The 22,545-nt window shown below is 38.6% G+C and overlaps 1 protein-coding gene across 2 annotated transcripts in view; it reads left to right on the top strand.

The window, feature by feature from the left end:
• TXNRD1 (thioredoxin reductase 1) overlaps positions 1 to 22,545 on the top strand; it is a 116,928-nt gene that overhangs the window by 9,243 nt on the left and 85,140 nt on the right. Inside the window, exon 2 of one of the 2 annotated variants that reach the window (XM_082739075.1) lies at positions 17,994 to 18,166. The exons of the other annotated variant lie outside the window; for it this stretch is intronic. Coding sequence (XP_082595201.1) covers positions 17,994 to 18,166 — 173 coding nt within the window. The remainder of the gene's footprint in view (positions 1 to 17,993; positions 18,167 to 22,545) is intronic. 2 annotated transcript variants of the gene reach the window in all.

Here is a 22,545-nt window from a genome sequence, read left to right as displayed (position 1 = left end):
CTATCCCAGTAACAATCAACCCAGGACCATCTTTTTTTTCCCTTGGAAACTTCTTTTATCTAATTCTCTTTTCCCAACTCTTTGGAATCCTACAAATGGGACATCTCAGGCAGGTAGAATTACCAATGTCATGTCCACAAGATCAGTTGTGTCCCTGGAATATAACCTTGAACTGACTGGAAGAACTTGATATAAAACAACTTGGCTTCCAAGGTGGGTCCCCAGTATAGTCACCGTCATTACAATGATGGTGTATTTGAGAGCTGCTTATTGAGAGTATGGCTCCACAAGTCACGTGAGGAGCAATGGGAAGAGAATTAGAGTCAAGAAGACAAAGTTCTAGTTCTTCTTGTACCATCAAGTAGCTGTATGATCTTAGACAAGTTCCATAGCGTTTCTGGGCCTTGATTTCCTTTCCAAAATGAAGTCCTTTCCAGTTCCAATATTCTGCCTATCTGTCTCCCAGGAACGTTAATCATCGAGTCCCCAGATACATAGGAAAGGTAATAATTCCAAATAAAAATACCTAGCATTTTATAGGATTCCACAATAGACAAGGTAATTTCACATGTATTATCTAAGACATGTCTTTTTTCCGGTCTTGGCTGCTAGAATGCATGCCTGAATAACTACTAAGATTTTAACTCATTCACTTCATTTTATGTGGGCAGGTCAGTAACTTCTGACATAGCAGGAAAGAACTTGCTTTAAAGTAATAAATACACTAAGATCCAAATAATATCTTCATTGCATTTTTAAAAGATTTAAGGAGAGGAGTGTGCATAAATTCAGGTATATTTCTGGAACCCATTCTCTGAAAGGAACGATCCTTAAATTCATGTCCCTCTTCTACATAGTAAGATTTCTGTTGAGTCTTGTTGTTGTTGTTGTTGTTGTGTTTTTTGTTTTTTGTATTTTAAAGATTTTATTTATTTATTTGACAGAGACACAGTGAGAGAGGGAGCACAAGCAGGGGGAGTGGGAGAGGAAGAAGCAGGCTTCCCGCTGAGCAGGGAGCCTGATGCTGGCTGTCCTTTTGTGGACACAGCCAACCCCCACTTCTAATTTCTGAGAACCACTATCTGTTCTCCATCAATATAGTTTTGCATTTTTAGGAATGTCATTTAAATAGAATTACACAATAGGTAACCTTTTGAGATTTTTTTTCCCCACATGGTATAATGCCTTAGAGGTTCATCCAATTTGTTGTGTGCAACTACAGTTTATTCCATTTTATTGCATTTTTAAAAAAGATTTTATTTATTTATTTGACAGAGATTACAAGTAGGCAGAGAGGCAGGCAGAGAGAGGAAGAAGCAGGTTCCCTGCTGAGCAGAGAGCCCGATATGGGGCTCGATCCCAGGACCCTGGGATTATGACCTGAGCTGAAGGCAGAGGCTTTAACCCACTGAGCCACCCAGGCGCCCTCATTTTATTGCATTTATTAACTTTGTGTGAATGTACCATAATTTACCTTTCATTCATTGAAGGTTATTTGGGTTGTTTTCATTTTTTTTTTTTTTTAAAGATTTTATTTATTTATTTGACAGAGAGAAATCACAAGTAGGTAGAGGGGCAGGCAGAGAGAGAGAGGAGGAAGCAGGCTCCCTGCCGAGCAGAGAGCCCGATGCGGGACTCGATCCCAGGACCCTGAGATCATGACCTGAGCCGAAGGCAGCGGCTTAACCACTGAGCCACCCAGGCGCCCGGGTTGTTTTCATTTTTAAATTATAAATAAAACTACTGTAAACATTTGTATAATTGTTTTTAAAAATTGAGATATATCTAGCATACCACAAAAATCACATTTAAAAGTACATAGTTCAGTGTGCAACCATGTAATAATTTTCACTACCCTCAGAAGAAACCCTGTACCCATTGCCAGTAAATACCAGCCACCCCCACCCTACCAGCCCTGTCAACCGCCACTCTACCTTCTGCCTCTATAGATTTGCATCTTCTGACATTTCAAAGAAACTGAATCATGTACTGTATATTCTTTTGTGACTGGCTTCTTTCACTTAGTATTTTTCAAGCTTTATCATGCTATAGCATGTTATCAGTACTTCATCTCCTTTTGTTGCCAAATAATACTCCCTTGTAGGATACACCACATTTTATTTATTCATCAGTTGATGGACACTTGGGTTGTTTTTACTTTTTAGCAATTATGTATAATGCTGCTATAAACATTGTCAAGTTTTGTGGGGGCATGTTTTCTTTTTGGGGGGTTATATACTTAAAATTTGAATTGCTGAATCATAAGATAACTGCATTTAACTTTTGGAACAATTGCCAAGCTGTTTTCCAAAGGGTCCACACCATTTTACATTCTCACCAGTGATGTATGAGAGCTCCAAATTCTCCACATCCTTGCTAACACTTGTTATTTTTTTTTTAATTTTATTTATTTATTTGACAGAGCGATCACAAGCAGGCAGAGAGGCAGGCAGAGAGAGAGGAGGAAGCAGGCTCCCTGCTGAGCAGAGAGCCCGATGCGGGGCTCGATCCCAGGACCGTGAGATCATGACCTGAGCCGAAGGCAGTGGCTTAACCCACTGAGCCACCCAGGCGCCCGCTAACACTTGTTATTATCTGGCTTTTTTATTATAGCTATGCAAGTGGTTGTGAAGTTGCAGCTCACTGTGGTTTTGATCTGCATTTCCCTAATGACTAGATGTTGAATATCATTTTATGTGCTTATCGATTATTTATATATCTTCTTTGAAACAATTTCTATTCAAACCCTCTTCCCATTTTGTGATGGGCTATTTGTCTTCTTATTGCTGAGTTCCAAGAGTTTTTTTTTAAATGTATTTTAGATATAAGTCCCTTATCAGATATTTGATTTATAAATATTTTCTCCTATTCTGGAGGTTGTTTTTTTTTTATTATTCAATAGTGTCTTTTGAAGCAGAAAACTTTTAAAATTTTGATGAAGTCCAATGTGTTGTTTTCTTTTGTTGCTTGTGCTTTTGATGTTGTATCTAAGAAACCACCCAACCTCACAAAGATTTACTATCATGTTTTTTCCTAAGAACCTTATAGTTTTGTAAAAAAAAATTTTAAGAGTGACTTACTTATTTAGAGAGAGCCCAAGTGAGAAGAGCAAAGGGAGAGGGAGAGAGAATCTCAAGCAGAGTCCACACTAAGGGTGGAGCCCGACACAGGGCTCAGTCTCATGAGCCTGGACCATGACCTCAGCTGAAACCAAGAGTTGAGCACTTAGGAGCACCTGGGTGGCTCAGTCCTTAAGTGTCTGCCTTCAGCTCAGGTCATGATCCCAGCGTCCTGGGATTAAGTCCCACGTAGGGCTCTCTGCTCAATGGGAAGCCTGCTTCTCTCTCTCCCACTCCCCCTGCTTGTGTCACACCTGCTCTGCCAAATTAAAAAAAAAAAAAAAGATTTGGGCACTTAACCATCTATGCCACCCAGGTGCCCCAAGATTTTATAGTTTTAAGTCTTATATTGTATGAGATATCTTGAGTTAATTTTTTACGTATGGTATGAGGAAAGGGCCCAAGTTCATTCTTTTGTATGTGGATATCGAGGTATGTCAATGCCATTTGCTGAAAAGACAACTCTTTTCCCATTGGATTGTCTTGACACCCTTGTCCAAGATCAATACAATAGTTTATTTCTGGAATCTCAATTCTATTGCATTGATCTGTATGTAGACGTATGCTAGTCTCACACTAACTTGATTACTATGGATTTATAGTGAGTTTTGAAATTAGGGAAATTAGAGAGTGTGAGTACTCCCACTTTGTTCTTTTTCAAGGTTGTTTTGGCATTTCTGGTTCCCTTGTACTTCCATATGAATTTTAGTATCAGTTTGTCAATTTCTACAAAAAAGACATCTTGGATTTTGATAAGGACTGCATTGAGTCTATATATTGCCATCTTAACAATGCTAAGTCTTACAGTGAACTTGAGATGTGTTTCATTTAGTTAGTTCTTTAAATTCTTTCAGTGCTGTTTTGTACTTTTCAAAGTACAGGTCTTGCACTCTTACTAAACTTTTAACTAAGTAGTTTATTCTTTTTGAGGTTGTTGTAAATGGAAAAAAATGCTTGCCTGATTTCATTTTCAGATTGTTCATATATAAGAATATAATTGATTTTTCTGTTTCAATCTTATATCTTACAACCTTGCAGAACTTGCTTATTTATTCTGAGAGGGGTGTGTGTGTGTGTGTGTGTGTGTGTGTGTGTGTGTGTTTTCCTGAGGATTTTCTGCATAGAAAGTTGTATTATCTGTGACTATAGATAGTCTTATTCTTTCTTTTCAACTTGGATACTTTTTATTTCTTTGCCTAATTGCCCTGGCTATAACTCTGAGTACAGTGTTGAATAGAAGACAAGAGCGATCATCCTTATCTTGTTCCTGATACTGGGGGAAAGCACTCCATCTTTCACCATTAAGTATGATGTTAGCTGTGTTTTTTCATAGGTGGCCTTTATCAGGTTGAGAAAGTTTCTTTCTATGCTTAGTGTGTTGAGTATTTTTTTATCATGAAAGATTATTAGATTTTGTCAAATATTTTTCCTGCATCTATTGAAATGATCATGGGGTTTTTGTCTTTTATTCTAGTAGTATAAGGTTACATCAATTGATACTTTTTATATGTTAAATCAACCTGTGCAAAGTTAATACTGGGATAAATGCCACTTGGTCATTGATATATAATTATTTCTATGTTGCTGGATTTGTTTTGCTAATATTTTGTGGAGGATTTTTGTGTTGATAGGGAATATTGTTCTTTGTTTTTCTTTTCATGTAATGTCCTTTTTTGGTTTTCAGGGTAATAGTGGTCTCATACATTGAGTTGGGAAGTGTTCCTTCCTTTTCTGTTTTTTTTTGGAAGTTTATGACAATTTGGTATTAATTCTCCTCTGGATGTTTGTTAGATTCACTAATGAGGGATGCCTGGGTGGTTCAGTTGGTTAAGCATCCATATTCGGCTCAGATCATAATCCCAGGGTCCTGGGATGGAGTCCTGCATTGGGCTCCTTGCTCAGCAGGGAGCCTGCTTCTCCCTCTCTCTCTGCCTGAGGCTTCCCCTGCTTTTGCACTCTTACTCTCTCTCTCAAATAGATAAATAAAATCTTGAAAAGATATTTGATGGGGCACCTGGGAGGCTGAAATGGTTGAGTCTCTGCCTTCCATTCAGGTCATGACTTCAGGATCCTGGAATCAAGTCCCTTATCAGGCTCCCTGCTTAGTGGAGAGTCTGCCTCTCCCCCAGCTCATGCTGGGGTTCTTTCCAAATTTCCTCTTGTGATTGAGTTCTAGCTTCAGAGCACTGTGGTTTGAAAATATGCAGGGAATGATCCCAATCTCTGCGTATCGTTTGAGACCTGATTTGTGACCCAGGATGTGATCTATTCTGGAGACTGTTCCATGTGCACTAGAGAAGAATGTGTATTCTGTTGCTTTGGGATGGAATGTTCTGAATATATCTGTGATGTCCATCTGGTCCAGTGTGTCATTTAAGGCCCTTATTTCCTTGTTGATCTTTTGCTTGGATGATCTGTCCATTTTAGTGAGGGGGGTGTTAAAGTCCCCTACTATTGTTGTATTATTGACAATGTGTTTCTTTGATTTTTTTATTAATTGGTTTATATAGTTGGCTGCTCCCATGTTAGGGACATAGAAATTTAAAACTGTTAGATTTTCTTGTTGGAAAGACCCTCTTATTATAGTCTTTGGTTTAAAATCTAATTGATCTGCTATAAGGATTGCCACATGTGCTTTCTTTTGGTGTCCATTAGCATGGTAAATTGTTTTCCACCCCCTCACTTTAAATCTAGAGGTGTCTTTGGGTCTAAAATGAGTATTTATAGACAGCATATTGATGGATTTTTTTTTTTATCCATTCTGATACCCTGTGTTTTTTGATTGGGGCATTTAGCCCATTAACATTAATAGTAACTATTGAAAGAAATGAATTTAGTTTCATTGTATTGCCTTTAAGGTGACTGTTACTGTATATTGTCTCTCTTCCTTTCTGGTCTACTACTTTTAGGCTCTCTCTTTACTTAGAGGACCACTTTCAATATTTCCTGTAGGGCTGGTTTGGTGTTTACAAATTCTTTTAGTTTTTGTTTGTCCTGGAAGCTTTTCATCTCTCCTTCTATTTTCAGTGATAATATTCTTGGCTGCATGTTTTTCTCATTTAGTGCTTTGAATATATTCATGCCAGTTCTCCCTGGCCTGCCAGGTCTCTGTGGATAAGTCTGCTGCCAATCTAATATTTTTACCACTGTATGTTACAGGCTTCTTGTCCCAGGCTGCTTTCAGGATTTTCTCTTTATCACTAAGACTTGTAAGTTTTACTATTAGATGATGGGGTGTGGACCTATTTTTGATTTTGAGGGGGGTTCTCTGTGCTTCCTGGATTTTGATGCTTGTTCCCTTTGCCATATTAGGGAAATTCTGTACAATAATTCACTTCAATATACCTTCTGCCTCTCTCTCTCTTTCTTCTTCTTCTGGGATCTCAATTATTCGAATATTGTTTTGTCTTATGGTATCACTTATCTCTCGAATTCTCCCCTCGTGGTCCAGTAGTTGTTTGTCTCTCTTTTGCTCAATGTCTTTATTCTCTGTCATTTGGACCTCTATATCACTAATTCTCTCTTCTGCCTCATTTATCCTAGCAGTAAGAGCCTCCATTTTTTATTGCACCTCATTAGTAGCTTTTTAAAATTTCATCTTGATTAGATTTTAGTTCCTTTATTTCTCCAGAAAGGGCTTTTGTTTCTCCAGACAGCGTTTCTCTAATATCTTCCATGCCTTTTTCGAGCCCAGCTAGAACCTAAAGAATCATCATTCTGAACTCTAGACCTGACATATTACCAATGTCTATGTTGATTAGGTCCCTAGCCTTCGGTACTGCCTCTTGTTCTTTTTTTTGTGGTGAGTTTTTGTGCCTTGTCATTTTATCCAGATAAGAACATATGAACAAGAGAATAAAATACTATAAGGGTGGCAGACTCCAGAAAAATGTATGCTAACCAAATCAGAAGAGACCCAAAATCAGGGGGAGAAGTAAGGGGGTAAAAAGAAGTTAAAAAAATTTTTTTTACTTTAAAAAATACATGTTTATTAGACTGGTGAATAGAACAGAGCCACCCACTTGATTTTGGGTGTATTTTGGTCTCTTAGAAGAAACTACCTCCCAACATTTTAGAAAAAGAAAAACTTATATATATACAATAATAAGGATAAACATGATGAAGGGATGAAATATGACTGTAAGGATAAAAATTTTTTAAAAATTCTAAAAAAGGAATTGATAAGATAAATTGGTTGGAAAAAGAAAGAAAACGAAAGTAGAGAGGATTTGCTAAGGTTAGATACTAGAACAAAGCCCTGTGCTAGATTTAGGGTATATTTTGATCTATTAGAAGAAGTTGTATCCCAGAAATTTTTTAGAAGACAAAACCCTATATGTATACAAAAATTAAAGTTAGATACAATGAAGGATAAAATATGACTATAATAATGAATGTTTAAAAATTTTTTTAAAGAAAGGTATTATTAAGAAAAAATAGTTAAAATGTTAAAAGAGGAAAGAGGAAAAGTTAAAAAAATTAGAATAAGAAAAAAATAAAATTAAAAAAATTTAATTAACTTAGTCTTATTAACAAGACTAAAGAATCATGGGGAGAAAGCCATGAATTCCATGCTTTGCTTTCCCCTCGTATGGAATGATCATGGGTTTTTTGTTTGTTTGTTTTTGTTGTTTTGTTTTTTTAAGACCATTAATATGGTAGATTACACTGATTGAATTTTTAATATTAGATCAGCCTTGTACCCCTAGGATAAATGCCATTAGCTCATGATATATATATATATATTTTTTATATGTTGCTGGACTTAATTTGCCATTATCTTGTTGAGGAATTTTGTATCTTTGTTTATGAGGGATATTGGTCAATATTTTTCTTAACTTGTAATATCCTTATCTAATTTGGGTATCAGGGTAATACTGGCCTCATAAAATGAGTCGGAAAATAATTCTTCCTCTTGTATTTTCTGGACAAGATTGTTTAGATTAGTAGAGTGTCTTTTATTAATTTTTTTGTCCTCCTGGTATGCTTTGATGTGTGTGTGTGTGTGTGTGTATATATATACATGTGAAAATGTTGCTGAATCAGAGGGAATACTAAATATATCTGCTTTCTGTAGTTTTCTCTTAAGCTCTGGGGTTAGAAAAAAATCTGCTTAAATAGAATACAACCTTATCTCTTGTTTCTAAACCTTTTTGAGGGAATGGGAAAGATTGAGACAGTCTTTTTCAAAATCCTAGTGTTGGTCACATTGACTGGACATTTTTAAATACTATGATTACATCATTCATTGTCTGTTTTAACACTCATTAGGTAACAAAGAATATGGAAAATGCAAAATATTTTCTGTATAAATGTTTGAAGCATGTTTATTGGAATTATGAGAATTAGTGTGGAATTAATGTAGAATTAAGCTACTAGTGTAGCTGAGAGCTTTTTAGCTAGCTCTTACATGGAATTTAGTAGGAGTGTGTGTGTGTGTGCGTGCACATACATGCATGTGAGGGATCGGTTGGGTCATTCTCCGCAGATTCTTCTTATATTTTAATGACTGTAATTCATATTTCCTAGTGGGTATGTTATACAATCAAAGGTAGCATCTACATTTTCTTCCATGTAGATGCTTTATGTTCACAAAGGGCGTATTTGCCCAAGTTTTGTATGTATCTAGACCATCTCGTATCACAGCTGAAGAAATTGAAATCCAGAAGGCATTATTAAATCAAAGATATATCAAGTCATTGAAGATCATTTTTTAAAAGAACATATTAAGGAAGACTTCTCAATTTTATTCTTTCGTGCAACATCTTTTATGTTTTTACACTTCTGATTTTTAAAAATTTTACAGTATTTCCTTTAAAATGATTTTCTTACTAATAGCATCCATATGAAATGTAACAACTAGGTAAAAGGAAGTTGGATTTTCTTCTTCTTCCATTTGGTCCTTCAGAGGGCCTGCTAAGGTCCCTGTAGTAGATCCTAACCCTGACAGGATAATCTCAGGGCAGAGTGATTTAGTAAGTAAGACTCATCTCACTCCTATCCCACAGGAAGAGTCAGTTTCCAGTGACAACACACTTGAGCTTCTGGCATATTTTCTCCCACCATAAATCATTCCAGAATCCAGTCCTTTAGGGAAGAGATATTTCCTTTCAAATGTGTGTTCTCAGGCCCATATAGCTATGGGATCTTGGACATGGCCTATAATCACATTAGCGTACAACTGTGGGGTAAGGCAAGTGGGAAATTCTTAGTAGGTAGGACTCTCAACACAACCAAGGTTTAATTTGAATCTTCCAGTGAGACTCCTCTGAAGGAGATAAAGAAGAATAGCTATCATCAGGATGTTGTAGGCCTGTTTGCAGTAGCTTGCCTAGAACATAGTAAGTACTTCACATGACAAGTTCTTTGTGAGAACTAAAAATCCCTCTGAGGCTTAAAAAAGCAACCTAGGGTTTTGCTTTAATTTGACAAATAAATAGCACTAAAAACTAAGATGTATTTCTCATATTCATATGATATATACAAATATATCATATATGTATGATATTTATATCATATATATGAATATATAATAGCATCAGAGAAGTCATCATCATGTCTTATTAAGGAGTCTTTAGTCTTCCTTATGTTCTCATGTTTTATTTTTCTAGCATGTCTCATACCCTGTAGACTTTAAAAAGCACACATAATTTTCTTGCCTTCTCACTTTATAGATCATGTCATGCTTCCCCATTAAAGCTTCCCCACTCTTAGGTTTTTTATGGAATAACTTGTTATTTCATGGAGTCTTGTTAGACCCAACTGTGATAATATTCTATGTATCTTGTGGGTTGAATAAAATACTGTTAATATTATTAATTTGTTAAAAGAGATCTAAGAGTAGTGGTGTGTTTGCAAAACTCTTGAGCCGAATAAAAAGTTTAAGAGCTCTAGGATTTGTAGAAATCTTTGATTTCTTCTGATGTCTTACAGTCCAGATGCTTTTAACTACAGGCAACAGGGTAGAAACATGCATGTGACATCTCCAAACCAGAAAGTGATGACAGCAGGCAGAGTGGAGCGCTATAAAAATTTTATCATCTCATTTGAAGGGCTCGTGTTGCTTATTAATGGCAGAAATTCAAGTTCTAACAAGTGGCAGTTTTAGTCTGTGTTTAACTTTGCCATTTTGCTTTCTTTTGCTGGGTTCCTCTTTGCTTTCCCCCTTGTTTCTCTGCTCTGAAATTTATGAGCTACTTCTCTCATCTCTTGACAGCCTTGACCTGGGCTCTCAGAAGTGTAAGCAGTCAATTCCAGTAGTGATCTGCTGCTGGGGTTTTTTGTCCTTATAACCAGAGCATAGAAAGGCAGGCTTCTGGAACCTCAAGCAATGGGTAAGGATCCAGAAAGGAGGGGAATGTTGAATCTGTTTGTTCTTTAGTAGGAGTCAAGCCCTCCTCTTCCTCTTCCTCCTCCTCCTTCCCCTTTCTCCTCCTCTTCCTCTGGCTACATTTAATTTAAGTGGCATGGAATTAGAACTAGCGACAACAACAAAAGCATCTTAAAAGTTTTTTTTTTTTTTTTTTTTTTTTAAAGAGAAGCCTAGATTGAAGAACCACCGCCTCTAATTAGTTTTGGAGGCTTTGGAAGAGAAGCCAAATTGTGTTCACTTCATTTAGTTTTAAGAGAAGATTTTTTTTTCCCCCTTTTTTTGGTCCTAGATAAAAAATTTAGCTCCTATGGAAACTATACTTTTCTTTTTTTCTTCCTTTCAAAGTTTTCAGAATATCAAGGTTAGTCATTTTCCAACTTTTGGTCTTGGTGTACCCCTTCACATTATCAAAGATGCCAACAGTGAAAAAGGCAAATATATCTTATTATTCTGAAAGTAGTATTGACCTCAGGAATTCCAGAGGTATGCCTGCCACATCTTGAGGGCCACTGGTCAAGGAGATGTTTATGTTGCCTGCACAAAGGAAATCAAGAAATCAGTTTCAGAGACTCCTTATTAGCTACAGATTGATGCACCCAAAGTGGGCTGACTTAGAACTTCCCGACTTTTCCAAACTCAAACCAGCCATATGCAAAGACATGATGGAAGGTTATAGAATGAAGATGAATGAGCCAGACTTTCCCCAAAAATCTGAACAGGAATATACTGTTGTGGGCTCTGTAGAAGAGCTTTGAAGTCTATTAGTCCAGCAATACCCTCAGTAAACAGAAAGGTTGAAAGACTAATAGAATGAATAGCCCTATTCTTGCCTTAAGATTCACATTTTGCTACATTTGTTTTATTTTTCTTCCTTACATCCTCTTTTCTCTCCCAATCAATCTCCCTGTCTCTCTCTCTCTCTCTCTACACACACACACACACACACACACACACACACACACACACACACTTTATCCTGAATCATTTGAAATAAATTATAGACATCATGACTTTCAGCCCTAAGAATTTCGGTACGTGTCTCCTAACAACAAATACTTTTCCACATAAACCAGGTGGACTGGACACAATAATTCCATCCTCTGTAAGTTCATATGAAAGTTTACTCAGTTGTGGGGTACCGGCTGACTCAGTCCATGGAGCATGCATTTGACTCTTGATCTTGGGGATGTGAGTTGGAGGCTTTAGTTAAGGATCATATAATTCGTGGCCAATTATTATGTCTTCCAAAAAAAGTTGTTTAGGTTTGAGAAATACAAGAAAGGAAAAGTCATGCATAATTCTATCATGCCCATGTAACTTCTGTGACCATATTGCATATCCCTTTTCAGGATTCCTGTATACGAAGTTTCACATAATTATAAAACTGTGGTACAGAGGATTTGGTATTCTGTTTCCTTGCATATAACATGCTAAACCATTTCCATACTGTTTTGAATCTTGCACAGAATAGAACCATTAGAATTATTGAAGAACAAGAAAGCTACTATAATTTAGCCATTCTCCTAATGTTGGACATGTGTTGTTTTCCAATTTTTTACTATAATGGATGATGCTGTGTTGGTAATATGTAGATAAAAAGAGTGGATTGAGGGCGCCTGGGTGGCTCTGTCGGTTAAGCTTCTGCCTTTGGCTCAGGTCATGATCCCAGGGTCCTGGAATGGAGCCCCTCATCAGGCTCCCTGCTCAGTGGAGAGTCTGCTTCTCCCTTTGCCCCTCCTCACTTGTGTTCTCTCTCTCTCTCTCGCCCCCCCAAAATAAATAAATAAATAAATAAAAAGTAGATTGAGGATGGGAATAGAAAGGGGTAAAGGAGCCTGGAGAGTAGGAATACAATCTGTTTTCAATTTAGCCTTTGGAAAGAGAAAGGCAGCAGAGACAAGATATAACTTTGTCCCTGTCCTAGGAAGGTGATACGCCTATTCAGGAGGCAGGGAGTGGAGAATGTCGGTAAGGTCCCTGGCCTATTTTGTTCTGTTGAATTTCACAGGAAGTTAACATGATTATTTCTAAAGATATAGAACTCATATTGAAAAGAGATTTGGGGATTTTCCCATTAACTAGATGATGCTAATTATATTAATACAAATTACTAGATGCTTTTCCTATGAGAAGATGACAAGGTGAGGGTCATTTTTATAAATATACTGTTTTCTTTGTTTAATTTTTTTGTTTTTAAGATAAATTCATATAATAATCCTTGGATAAGGGGCACCTGGGTGGCTCAGTGGGTTAAAGCCTCTGCCTTCGGATCAGGCCATGATCTCAGGATTCTGGGATCGAGCCCCGCATAGGGCTCTCTGCTTGGCAGGGAGCCTGCTTCTTCCCTTCTCTCTCTGCCTGCCTCTCTGCCTACTTGTGATCTCTGTCTGTCAAATAAATAAATAAAATCTTAAAAATAAATAAATAAATAAATAAATAATAATCCTTGGTTAAAAGGTATGGCTATTTCAGTGGTTTTTGATCCACACTGTCAAATTGTGTTCAAGAAGAATAGTAATAGCTTTTATACCCCCTTATGCTCATGGACTGGCTTCAGTGTCCATTTACCAGCACTGGGAGTTTCCATTTATATTATAACAGAAATGATACATCATTGCTTTAATTGGCATTTCTGATTTTGAAAGAAAAGTAAAATAGACATTTTATTCTAGTTTTTCTCTTTTCTTTCTAATGAATTGGTTGTTCCTATTCTTTATTCACTTTATCATCTGTGTCTTGCTGTTTCTTTACCAATTGTCTTGAGTTCTTTTTGTTCTTTAGTTCTTTTTTTTAAATGTAGGTATTTTTTCTTAAAGATTTTGTTTATTTATTTGATAGAGAGAGACACAGTGAAAGAGGGAACACAAGCAGGGAAAGTGGGAGAGGGAGAAGCAGGCTTCCCACTGAGCAGGGAGCCCGATGTGGGGCTTGATCCCAGGACCCTGGAATCATGACCTGAGCCGAAGGCAGACGCTTAACAACTGAGCCACCTAGGCACCCCATATGTAGGTATTTTCTTTAGGCTGTTCTTTTGCCTTAAAAAAATTATTATTATTACTACTATTATTTTGCAATATAATTTGTTGCTCTTTTCCTTTGTATTTATTTCTAAGTTTAGGAAGTTATCACCTCATTAGAGATCTGGTAACAAGTCCATTTCACATGCTTTATTATATAGTAAGAGATTAGTGAAAATATTTTTTTCCAAATTTGCAAGCCATCATTACTATGCTACTTTAATTTTTTAGTGGGGGCGTGGGATGGAGGGGGAGGAAGAGAGAGAATCCCATGTAGGCTTCATGTCCAGTGCAGAGCCTGACACAGGGCTCGATCTCATGACCCTGAGATCATGACCTGAGCATAAATCAAGACTAGGATGCTTAATCAGCTGAGCTACCCAGATGATCCATTACCATACTATTTTTAAAAATATGGGTTTTTTTTTTCCTTTATTGCTTTGTGTGATGTCTTTTTATCATAAATTCTTTTATATTTGTCTATTTTGGGGCTCTCTAGTATCTTCCATTGACTTACATAATTTTTATGTGTTAAGTATGGAGCACTTTTCTTATTAACTTTTGGTATGAGTTTTTACAAGGGGACAGTAGGTATTTCTTTGGCCCAAACATTAGGAACATCTTAGTTAGGCATAAGAGTTGGGGCAAAATAAAGAAACTCATAATTAGAACTTTATCTGAGTTTTTCCAACCACATGGTTATGTGCTGTTCTTGCCACATTTCCTTAATACATTTATTTGGATGCTGATTCAAATTTTATTTCAAAATGAGGGGAAACGTTTAAAAATAAAATTTGCCATTTTGTTAGAGGCAGAGTTTAAAAAGAAGTTCTAATGATTTTGATTAGTGGGGCAATCTTTTATATATCTATTCATTTGTTTATTTTTCATTTATTTTGGGTGAAGAGTCTCTCCCCAGTAATACTGCTGCTCTTTTTGATAACAGAAGATACCCCTTTCCCTGTAATGGCCTTGATTTCTGTGCTCCGTGTGCTGGCAGCTATCTGAGCTTAATAGGTGGGTGATGACCTTAGCAGAGATGTTATGTAAGGAATTGTCACCTTCCTTTAGAGTCAGTCATCCCATTAAGTCAGAGGAGTCAGTAAGACATAATGGAATCAAGAGGCTTGTGTGGCAGCCCTGACTCTGACACCAATTAATTACCTGTCTGGAGCTCAGTTTCCTCATTAGTTGAATGAATATGTTGGCCTACCGACCCCCAGTTTCTTTCCCTCGCTGCAATTCTGCGATTCTCTTTCCATGCACTGTTACCACGAAGAATCCTCATTTCCATGTTGTCTTCTAAAATAAGCAACATGGAAAAGAGAATATGAAAACCAGAGTTTAATTTAAAAACTTCGAAGTGTCATTGGTGAGGCTGGAGGGTATTGGTGAAGCTTTTGGATAGCTGGTATGAAAGGTCTGGTATGGTCTGGAACATTCTGCAGCAAATACCAAGCCCCATTGCTCTTTTGGGATCCTATAATTAATTGGCATAGATTTTAGTTTTTCTTTAAGATGTACCCATTCTTCATATTAGATATGGGCATTTCTTTTTTTTTTTTTTTTTAAGATTTTATTTATTTATTTGACAGAGAGAGATCACAAGTAGACAGAGAAGCAGGCAGAGAGAGAGAGAGTGAGAGAGAGAGAGAGGGAAGCAGGCCCCCTGCTGAGCAGAGAGCCTGATGCGGGGCTCCATCCCAGGACCCTGAAATCATGACCTGAGCCGAAGGCAGTGGCTTAACCCACTGAGCCACCCAGGCGCCCTGATATGGGCATTTCTATATCCCTTTTTACTTTACCTATATTTCAGGTATTGGTAATATTTGAATGTTTAGCATATGAAAAAGTGGTCACTTACTTTTTGACCCTGCCTTGACCATGTATAGTAGGGGTTAGTTTTAAAAAATTTATAATTAACTAGCTTAAAAATACTTTCTATAGGGCCACCTGGGTGGCTCAGTTGGTTAAGCCACTGCTTTCAGCTCAGGTCATGATTCTAGTGTTCTGGGATGAGCCCCCCATCAGGCTCCCTGCCCAGCAAAAAGCCTGATTCTCCCTCCTTCTCTTCCTGCTGCTCCGCATGCTTGTGCTGCCATTCTCTCTACGTCAAAATAAATTTAAAAAATTAATTTAAAAAAAGAACTTTTACAATTTAGCAGTAAAAAGACAAATAGCGAATTAAAAATGGGAAGAGGATCTGAACAGATATTTCTCCAAAGAAGATATATATACAAATAATCAATAAGCACATGAGAAGTTGCTCAGCATTATTGGCCATTAGAGGAACACGCGTCAAACTACAGTGAGACACTACTTCACATCCACTAGGAGACTAGAATCAAAAAGCAGATCATAAGTGTTGGCAAGGATGTGGAGAAATGGGGGCCCTCATACACTGCTGGTAGGAATGGAGAATGGTGTTGATGCTTTGGAAACAGTTAGATTATTCCTCAGAAGATATAGCATTTTCCGATTCTACTCCTAGGTATTCACTCAAAAGCATTAAAAACAGGTATTTAAAACACAAACCTGGGACGCCTGGGTGGCTCAGTTGGTTAAGCAGCTGCCTTCGGCTCAGGTCATGATCCCAGCGTCCTGGGATCGAGTCCCGCATCAGGCTCCTTGCTCCACAGGGAGCCTGCTTCTCCCTCTTGACTCTGCCTTCCACTCTGTCTGCCTGCCTGTGCTCGCTCTTGCTCTCTCTCTGACAAATAAATAAATAAAAATGCAAACCTGTGCACAAATGTTCCTAGCAGCTCTGTTCACAAAAGCCAAAAAGTGGAAACAGCCCAAATAGGAAACAGCCCAAAGGTCTATCAACTGATGAACACATTTAAAAATGTGTTATATTCATACAATGGATTATTTTCTGGCAATAAAAAAGACATGAAGCACTGATACATGCTATAACACAGATTAACCTTAAAAAATATAATGCTAAGTGAAAGAACTCAGTTACAGAAGACTGCATATTGTATGACTCCATAAATAAAGGGAGTGGTTGCCTAGAAGTAGGGAAGGGGGAAGGGCCGGGTGGGGGAAAATGGGAGCCAACTTCTAATGGCTGACGGGCTTCTTTTTGGGGTGATGAAAATGTAAATTTGATAGAGGTGATGGTTGCACAACTCTGACTAAAAACCATTGAATTGTATACTCTCCATTTCCATTTTAAAAAGGAAAAGATTTTATTTATTTATTTCTTTGAGAGAGAGAGCACAAGCGGGGGAGTGGCGGGGGCCATGAGAGAAGCAGGCTCCCCATAGAGCAGGGAGTCTGACACAGGGCTTGATCCCAGGACCCTGGGCTCATGACCTGAGCCAAAGGCAGATAGATTCTTAACCGACTGAGCCACCTTGGTGCCCCTCCATTGGTGAATTTTATGGCATATGAATTATAAGTTGTAAAGCTGTTTTTAAAAATATATATATGGGTTCTAGAGAATTAGAATGTACATTTGAACCCAGTTCCATCACTTACTGTAAGCTGTGCAACCTTGGAGAAGTTGCTTCACCTCTCTGAGTCTGTTTCCTTATTTGCAAAATAGGGATGATGGTAGCAGTGTTTGTATAATGATATCCTTGTAAAGATTAAATGAGATGATGCATACAAATATTAACTCCCGTCTAGTTCTGAGTAAACATTAATATCAACTATGCAGATGATGAGGAGGTTGAGGAAGAATGGGTAGGTCTTAGACAAGCAGAAAAAAGAGGAAATTACTTGTGGAGCAGGTAATAAGGGTAGGATTGAGCTGGCTTTGTTTGTGGCCCTGGAGAAGATAGCTAGTTTAAAATATTTACAAGCCAGAGGTAGCAATCTCTGTGGTTTTGGCTGGTGGTGATGCCCAGGACAATAGTGATGTCATGTGGGGTAACATACCACTGAGCTGGGTCACGTTTGTTATGCTGCCAGATTCGGCTGCAGAAAAATCTTGGAGAGGAAAGCAGAGTCTGAAGAAAGTTGTTTTTTAAAATCTTGCTGTGCCTGTGGCCCGAAGAGCCTGTGTCTGCTTGTCCAGAAGTTCACTGGAGAAAAAGGAGTAAGCCTTGGCTTGAGTTGCCCAATCCTGTATCTCTGGGCAGGGTTGTGTGAGAAGCAGGGGCAGTGTCTGACCTCTGGCCCCTCTGCATTTAAACCATGGGTAGGGTGGGGTGGAGGAATGTGTGGCCCTTGGTGGCAGAACCTGTGACTTAGTCTCTTGCCTCAGGGAGGTTCAGGCTTCTGCTGTCATTTTCAGGGGCCCTGAGAACTGACCTTGAATGAAGCAAAAACAAATTGGAGATGCCCAGAGCATTGCCAGGAGTCTGCAGTCAGATGACAGAACTTCATCTGTAATCCATTTTCGAGTCCTTCCTCAGACTTCTTATTTTGGTGGTTGGGGCTAAAATTGTAAGGCTCGCTGAGTGAATCTAATATTAGGGAATGCGTCATCATGTTTTCCTTTCTGATAATTACCGTCTTTGCTTCCATTACTTCTAGCTAAGGATCATCTCCCTAGTCAACCCTTGCCAGCAAACCCAGCCACTGGTGTGAGTGGCGCCTCAGGGTCCAGCAGCCCAGGCGTCTCGGACCCCAGAGCCCGGCTTTGGGCCTATATAGACAGCCACCCTGTAGTCATCTTCAGCAAGTCCACGTGCAAGCGCTGTGCTGAGGTAAGGCTTCAGCCTCCAGGAGCGGGGACACATTGTTGGCTTCCAGAAAGTCAAGACTTCTGAGCTCTGCTATAAGCAGTTGGATTTCACCTGAGGAAGGGGTTTGTGTGGGTGTAAATTGCTTCAGAATCTTTAGAGAGTGATGCTTTGAGAACAAAATGTTGCTTGAGTAATCTTCTCCTGAGCTTTTGTAAAACACTAGATGTTTTCTCAAGTTCAGGCAGATTAGGGGTGGGTGAGCTCCCAAAGCAATTGATTGGCTGCTCTTTTAGGCACTTCTATAGAGAGTATTTTCTGAGCAGCTGTTACTTAAGGTATTCCTAAATTTTGATAAGTACCTCTTCATGCTCATTATGGGAAAAATGACTTCCCAAAGAAAAAACTGTGCTTTCCACTTGGTTCTTAGTCTTAGATTTTCTGAGAGGAAAGGTCAGTGATCACAGCTATGGAGAGGGGTGGTTTAGTCCACCCGATTTCACCACAGAATGATGTGGAGAATTGAAAGACAAACCTGATCAAGTGCTGTATGGGAAGGTTGAGGATGTTTGAATGTCACTGAAGCTTAGCTTTAAATTTTATTCAGGGTAGCTCTAGGACTAGACATGTGGATTCTTAAGTCAACATAACTGGCCTTCAGTCAGGGTTCACCTATGTAGGGTAATTTATTAAGTTCAATTTTCTCTCAGTTTCTTGACTGATTTTGCAGCTCTCAGAGAGATTGACCTTAGAAGACTTTTATTCTGGAAGGGTTACACAGAAACATGCTTCTTAGACTCTGTGTGTGCGGATGTGTGTGTATGTTCCCTTGTTCTTTTTAAGATTTTTTTTTAAAAATGTTTTTATTTGACAGAGAGAGAGAGATCACAAGTAGGCAGAGAGGCAGGCAGAGAGATAGGGGGAAGCAGGGTCGACCACGACCCAAGCCAAAGGCAGATGCTCAACCCTCTGAGCCACCCAGGCGCCCCTCCCTTGTTCTAAGTAAGGAAAATGGGAAGGTGGGCAAGCAGTGGAAACACTGAAAGTAGGCAGAAATTTTCATCTTTGTTTCTCACCCAACATATAGTCTGCTTCATCCCTGTCCAAGCCATCATGGAGCCTTTTGTTCAGGACATTATGTTGGGAACAGGGTTGCTAAGAGGTAGGAGACACCAGTCCCATCCCCAGGAGGTTTAGTCAAACTGAGAAGGCAGACCTTTGGCTTAAAAAGAAAAATGATCGGGGCGCCTGGGTGGCTCAGTGGGTTAAAGCCTCTGCCTTCGGCTCAGGTCATGATCCCAGGGTCCTTGGATCGAGCCCTGCATCGGGCTGTCTGCTCCTCGGAGAGCCTGCTTCCTCCTCTCTCTCTCTGCCTGCCTCTCTGCCTACTTGTGATCTCTGTCTGTCAAATGAATGAATGCAATATTTAAAAAAAAAAAATGATCAGGAGCACCTGGTGGCTCAGTCAGTTCATGGTTCAGGTCATGATCTCTGGGTCCTGGGATAGAGCCCCAAGTTGGGCTCTGCCCTCAGTGGGGAGTCTGTTTCTCCCTCTCCCTCTGCCTCACTCCCTGCCTGTGTTCTGTCTCTCTCACATGAATAAATCTTTTAAAAAAAAAGAAAAATGATCTAAGGTAACCCATGCTAAATTCTAAGTAATTAGCATCAGCAGTAAACATTAGAGAATTTGGAAGAGGGTTGGGTATTAGAAATCCACTGCAGGGGTGCCTGGGTGGCTCAGTCGTTAAACGTCTGCCTTCCGCTCATGTTATGATCCCAGGGTCCTGGATCAAGCCCCACATCAGGCTCCTTGCTCAGCAGGGAGTCTGCTTCCTCCTCTGCCTGCTGCTCCCCTCCTTGTGCTTTCTCTCTCTTGCTGTCTCTCTCTCTGTCAAATCAATCAATCAATCTTAAAAAAAAAAAAAAAAAGAAAAGAAAAAGAAAAACACTGTATAATTCCTGGCCTCTGGGAGCTTCATTATATAGCCCTAGTGGTCTTTTAAGGCTCTTCTCCCTCATTTGTGTAATCTGTAAAATGAAGGGCTTGGACTAGTTGACCATTGAGATTCCTTTTAGTTCTGCAATCATGGAGTTGTCTAGTCATTTCTGTTTCCAAATAATGGTGAGGAGCCTGAACTCGAAGTCAGAGTTTCGATCTTGTCATGTGAACTTGGTTAAGTTTTTTACCAGTTGTGTTTCAGTTTTACCTGTTGTGTCTCATTTTACCTGTTGTGTCTCAGTTTTCTCATAAAATGTGGGTAATAATACACATATCTCATAAGTTTGTCATGACGATCACATTAGCTAATATTTATAGAAGCCACAGAACATGCCTGGCACATAGTCAATGCTCCCTAATGGTTTTTTTTTTTTTTTTTTAATGAAAGAACTCCCTGCCCTTCCTGTTTCCCTATCAGGACTTCACGCGTTGGATGGTGATCTTCCTCCATCAGTACTGAGCCTCAGTCGAGTGGAAATCAACAGATATCTCACTCTAGTCCCAGTATAGTTATTCCTATTAAAAAGTGGCTGTTTTCTTTCTTTCTTTCTTCCTTTCTTTCTTTCTTTCTTTCTTTCTTTCTTTCTTTCTTTCTTTCTTTCTTTCCTTCTTTCTTTCTTTCTTTCTTTCTTTCTTTCTTTCTTTCTTTCTTTCTTTTTTTCTAAACTAACCTCTCCCTTCGAAACTCTGTGGACATGGTGGTGTAATGGAGAGAACATTCGCAGCTGCAAGGGCTCAGATCTTTTCTGTAAATCCGTTTTCTCAACAATAAGTTTGACAATGCTGCCTTTTCTCCTATACTTGGTAATACACAGCTTGAGGACCAAAGAATTTCAGGTCTTTGTGAAAGCACGTGGAAGCCTCCAGTGTAGGCTTGTGTTAGGAGCCACCATTGAGAGCCTACTATATGCCAGGTGGTGTTTGGTCAATCTCCTCATTTTTAAAAAAAATATTTATTTATTTTTATTAATTTTTAATTAATTAAATTAATTTTAATTTTAATTTAATAAATACATTTTTATTTATTTGAGAGAGAGAGAGGGAGATTGCGTGCACATGTGTGTGAGTGTGTGTGTGTGTGTTGGGCCGGCGGGGAGAGGCAGCAGGACCGGGAAAGAGAGAATCTCAAGCAGACTGTGAGCGGATGTCTCCTTGACATTCAGATCTCCGAATGGAGCCTGACACGGGACTCCATCTCCTGACCCTGAGATCATGACCTGAGCTGAAATCAAGAGTAGGACTCTTAACCAGCTGAGCTACCCAGGTGCTCCAACATTGCTAAAGAATTGGAAAACTGCAGTTTTGACTCTGCTCTAGGCCTGCAGTGAAGGACAGGGCCAGCGTGGTCAAGATTGCTAGTGGTGACCGGCAGTTTCAATGCTTGCTTTCTGCGGTCTCCCATCTCTTTGACTTGTAGTCGCTCTTATTTCTACTATCTTCTCCCTGAATTCAACTAACTTCTTCATTTCCTGACTCTCCTCCCTGACTCTAAAAAGGCAAAGCGTTTTTTTTTTTTTTCCCCTCAATTAAGTATAGGAATGATGAACATTTCCTGTAAAATTTGTGGTAGGTATTTGCATATCTGTTGTATTAAAATGTATATTAATTCTGGAAACTTTATTTAATGTCATTATCTGAGTAATTCCTGGGTGTGCCGGATCTTTTGGACAAATATCCCCTGGTTTTACCTTGACAAATACCAGTTCTTAAGCTTTGCTGAATAGGTAATATATAAGCTGTTTTCAGATTTGTGCCAATTAATATGGAAATTAACTTTCAGTGTCTTTGGCTGTGAAGGATGGTGAAGTGTCTCTTCTGGTAAAAATAGTGATTTTCTTCTGTGAGGGTACAACTTACAGACTTGACTGTTCATGGTTTTTTATTTTATTTTAATTTTTAATTTTATTATTTTTAAAAACTACCTTGAAGTAGCATTTCCCCAGGTTACTTCCTTCAGTTTTGATCTTATCTTTTAACAGCTGTGATGTGAGTAAATCAGTTTTGATCTTATCTTTTAACAGCTGTGATGTGAGTAAATCACTCTTCATTTTTATATCTGTACTTGGCCTGATGAATTTATATTTCTCTCTGGGATGAGTAATATAATTTGCATTGATTCAAGCTGGGAAATGCCCACAAAGAAATGAGCTTCTACGTAAGTTAGTTTCCTGTTTGTTGCATAACACATTACAGAGTGTGATTTGCTGCATCCTGCTGTGAAGACTGGGTTTTTAAAATGCAAAGACAACTTTCTACCTTTTCAGAAAATGCGATTATTTGTTTCTTACAGGTATTTGAATGGGAAGTTAGAAGTAGGAAGTTGGAATTAGCAGATGACGTCTCATATAGCTTATGGGTTGCCTGACACCCAGATCCACTGCCCTTTCCCCATAGTGTGTGTATG

This window comes from Mustela nivalis (assembly GCF_964662115.1).
Source record: "Mustela nivalis genome assembly, chromosome: 7".
NCBI classification, from domain to species: domain Eukaryota; kingdom Metazoa; phylum Chordata; class Mammalia; order Carnivora; family Mustelidae; genus Mustela; species Mustela nivalis.
Note: the sequence above shows the minus strand (reverse complement) of the source record. Positions and strands in the feature narration are given on the sequence as shown.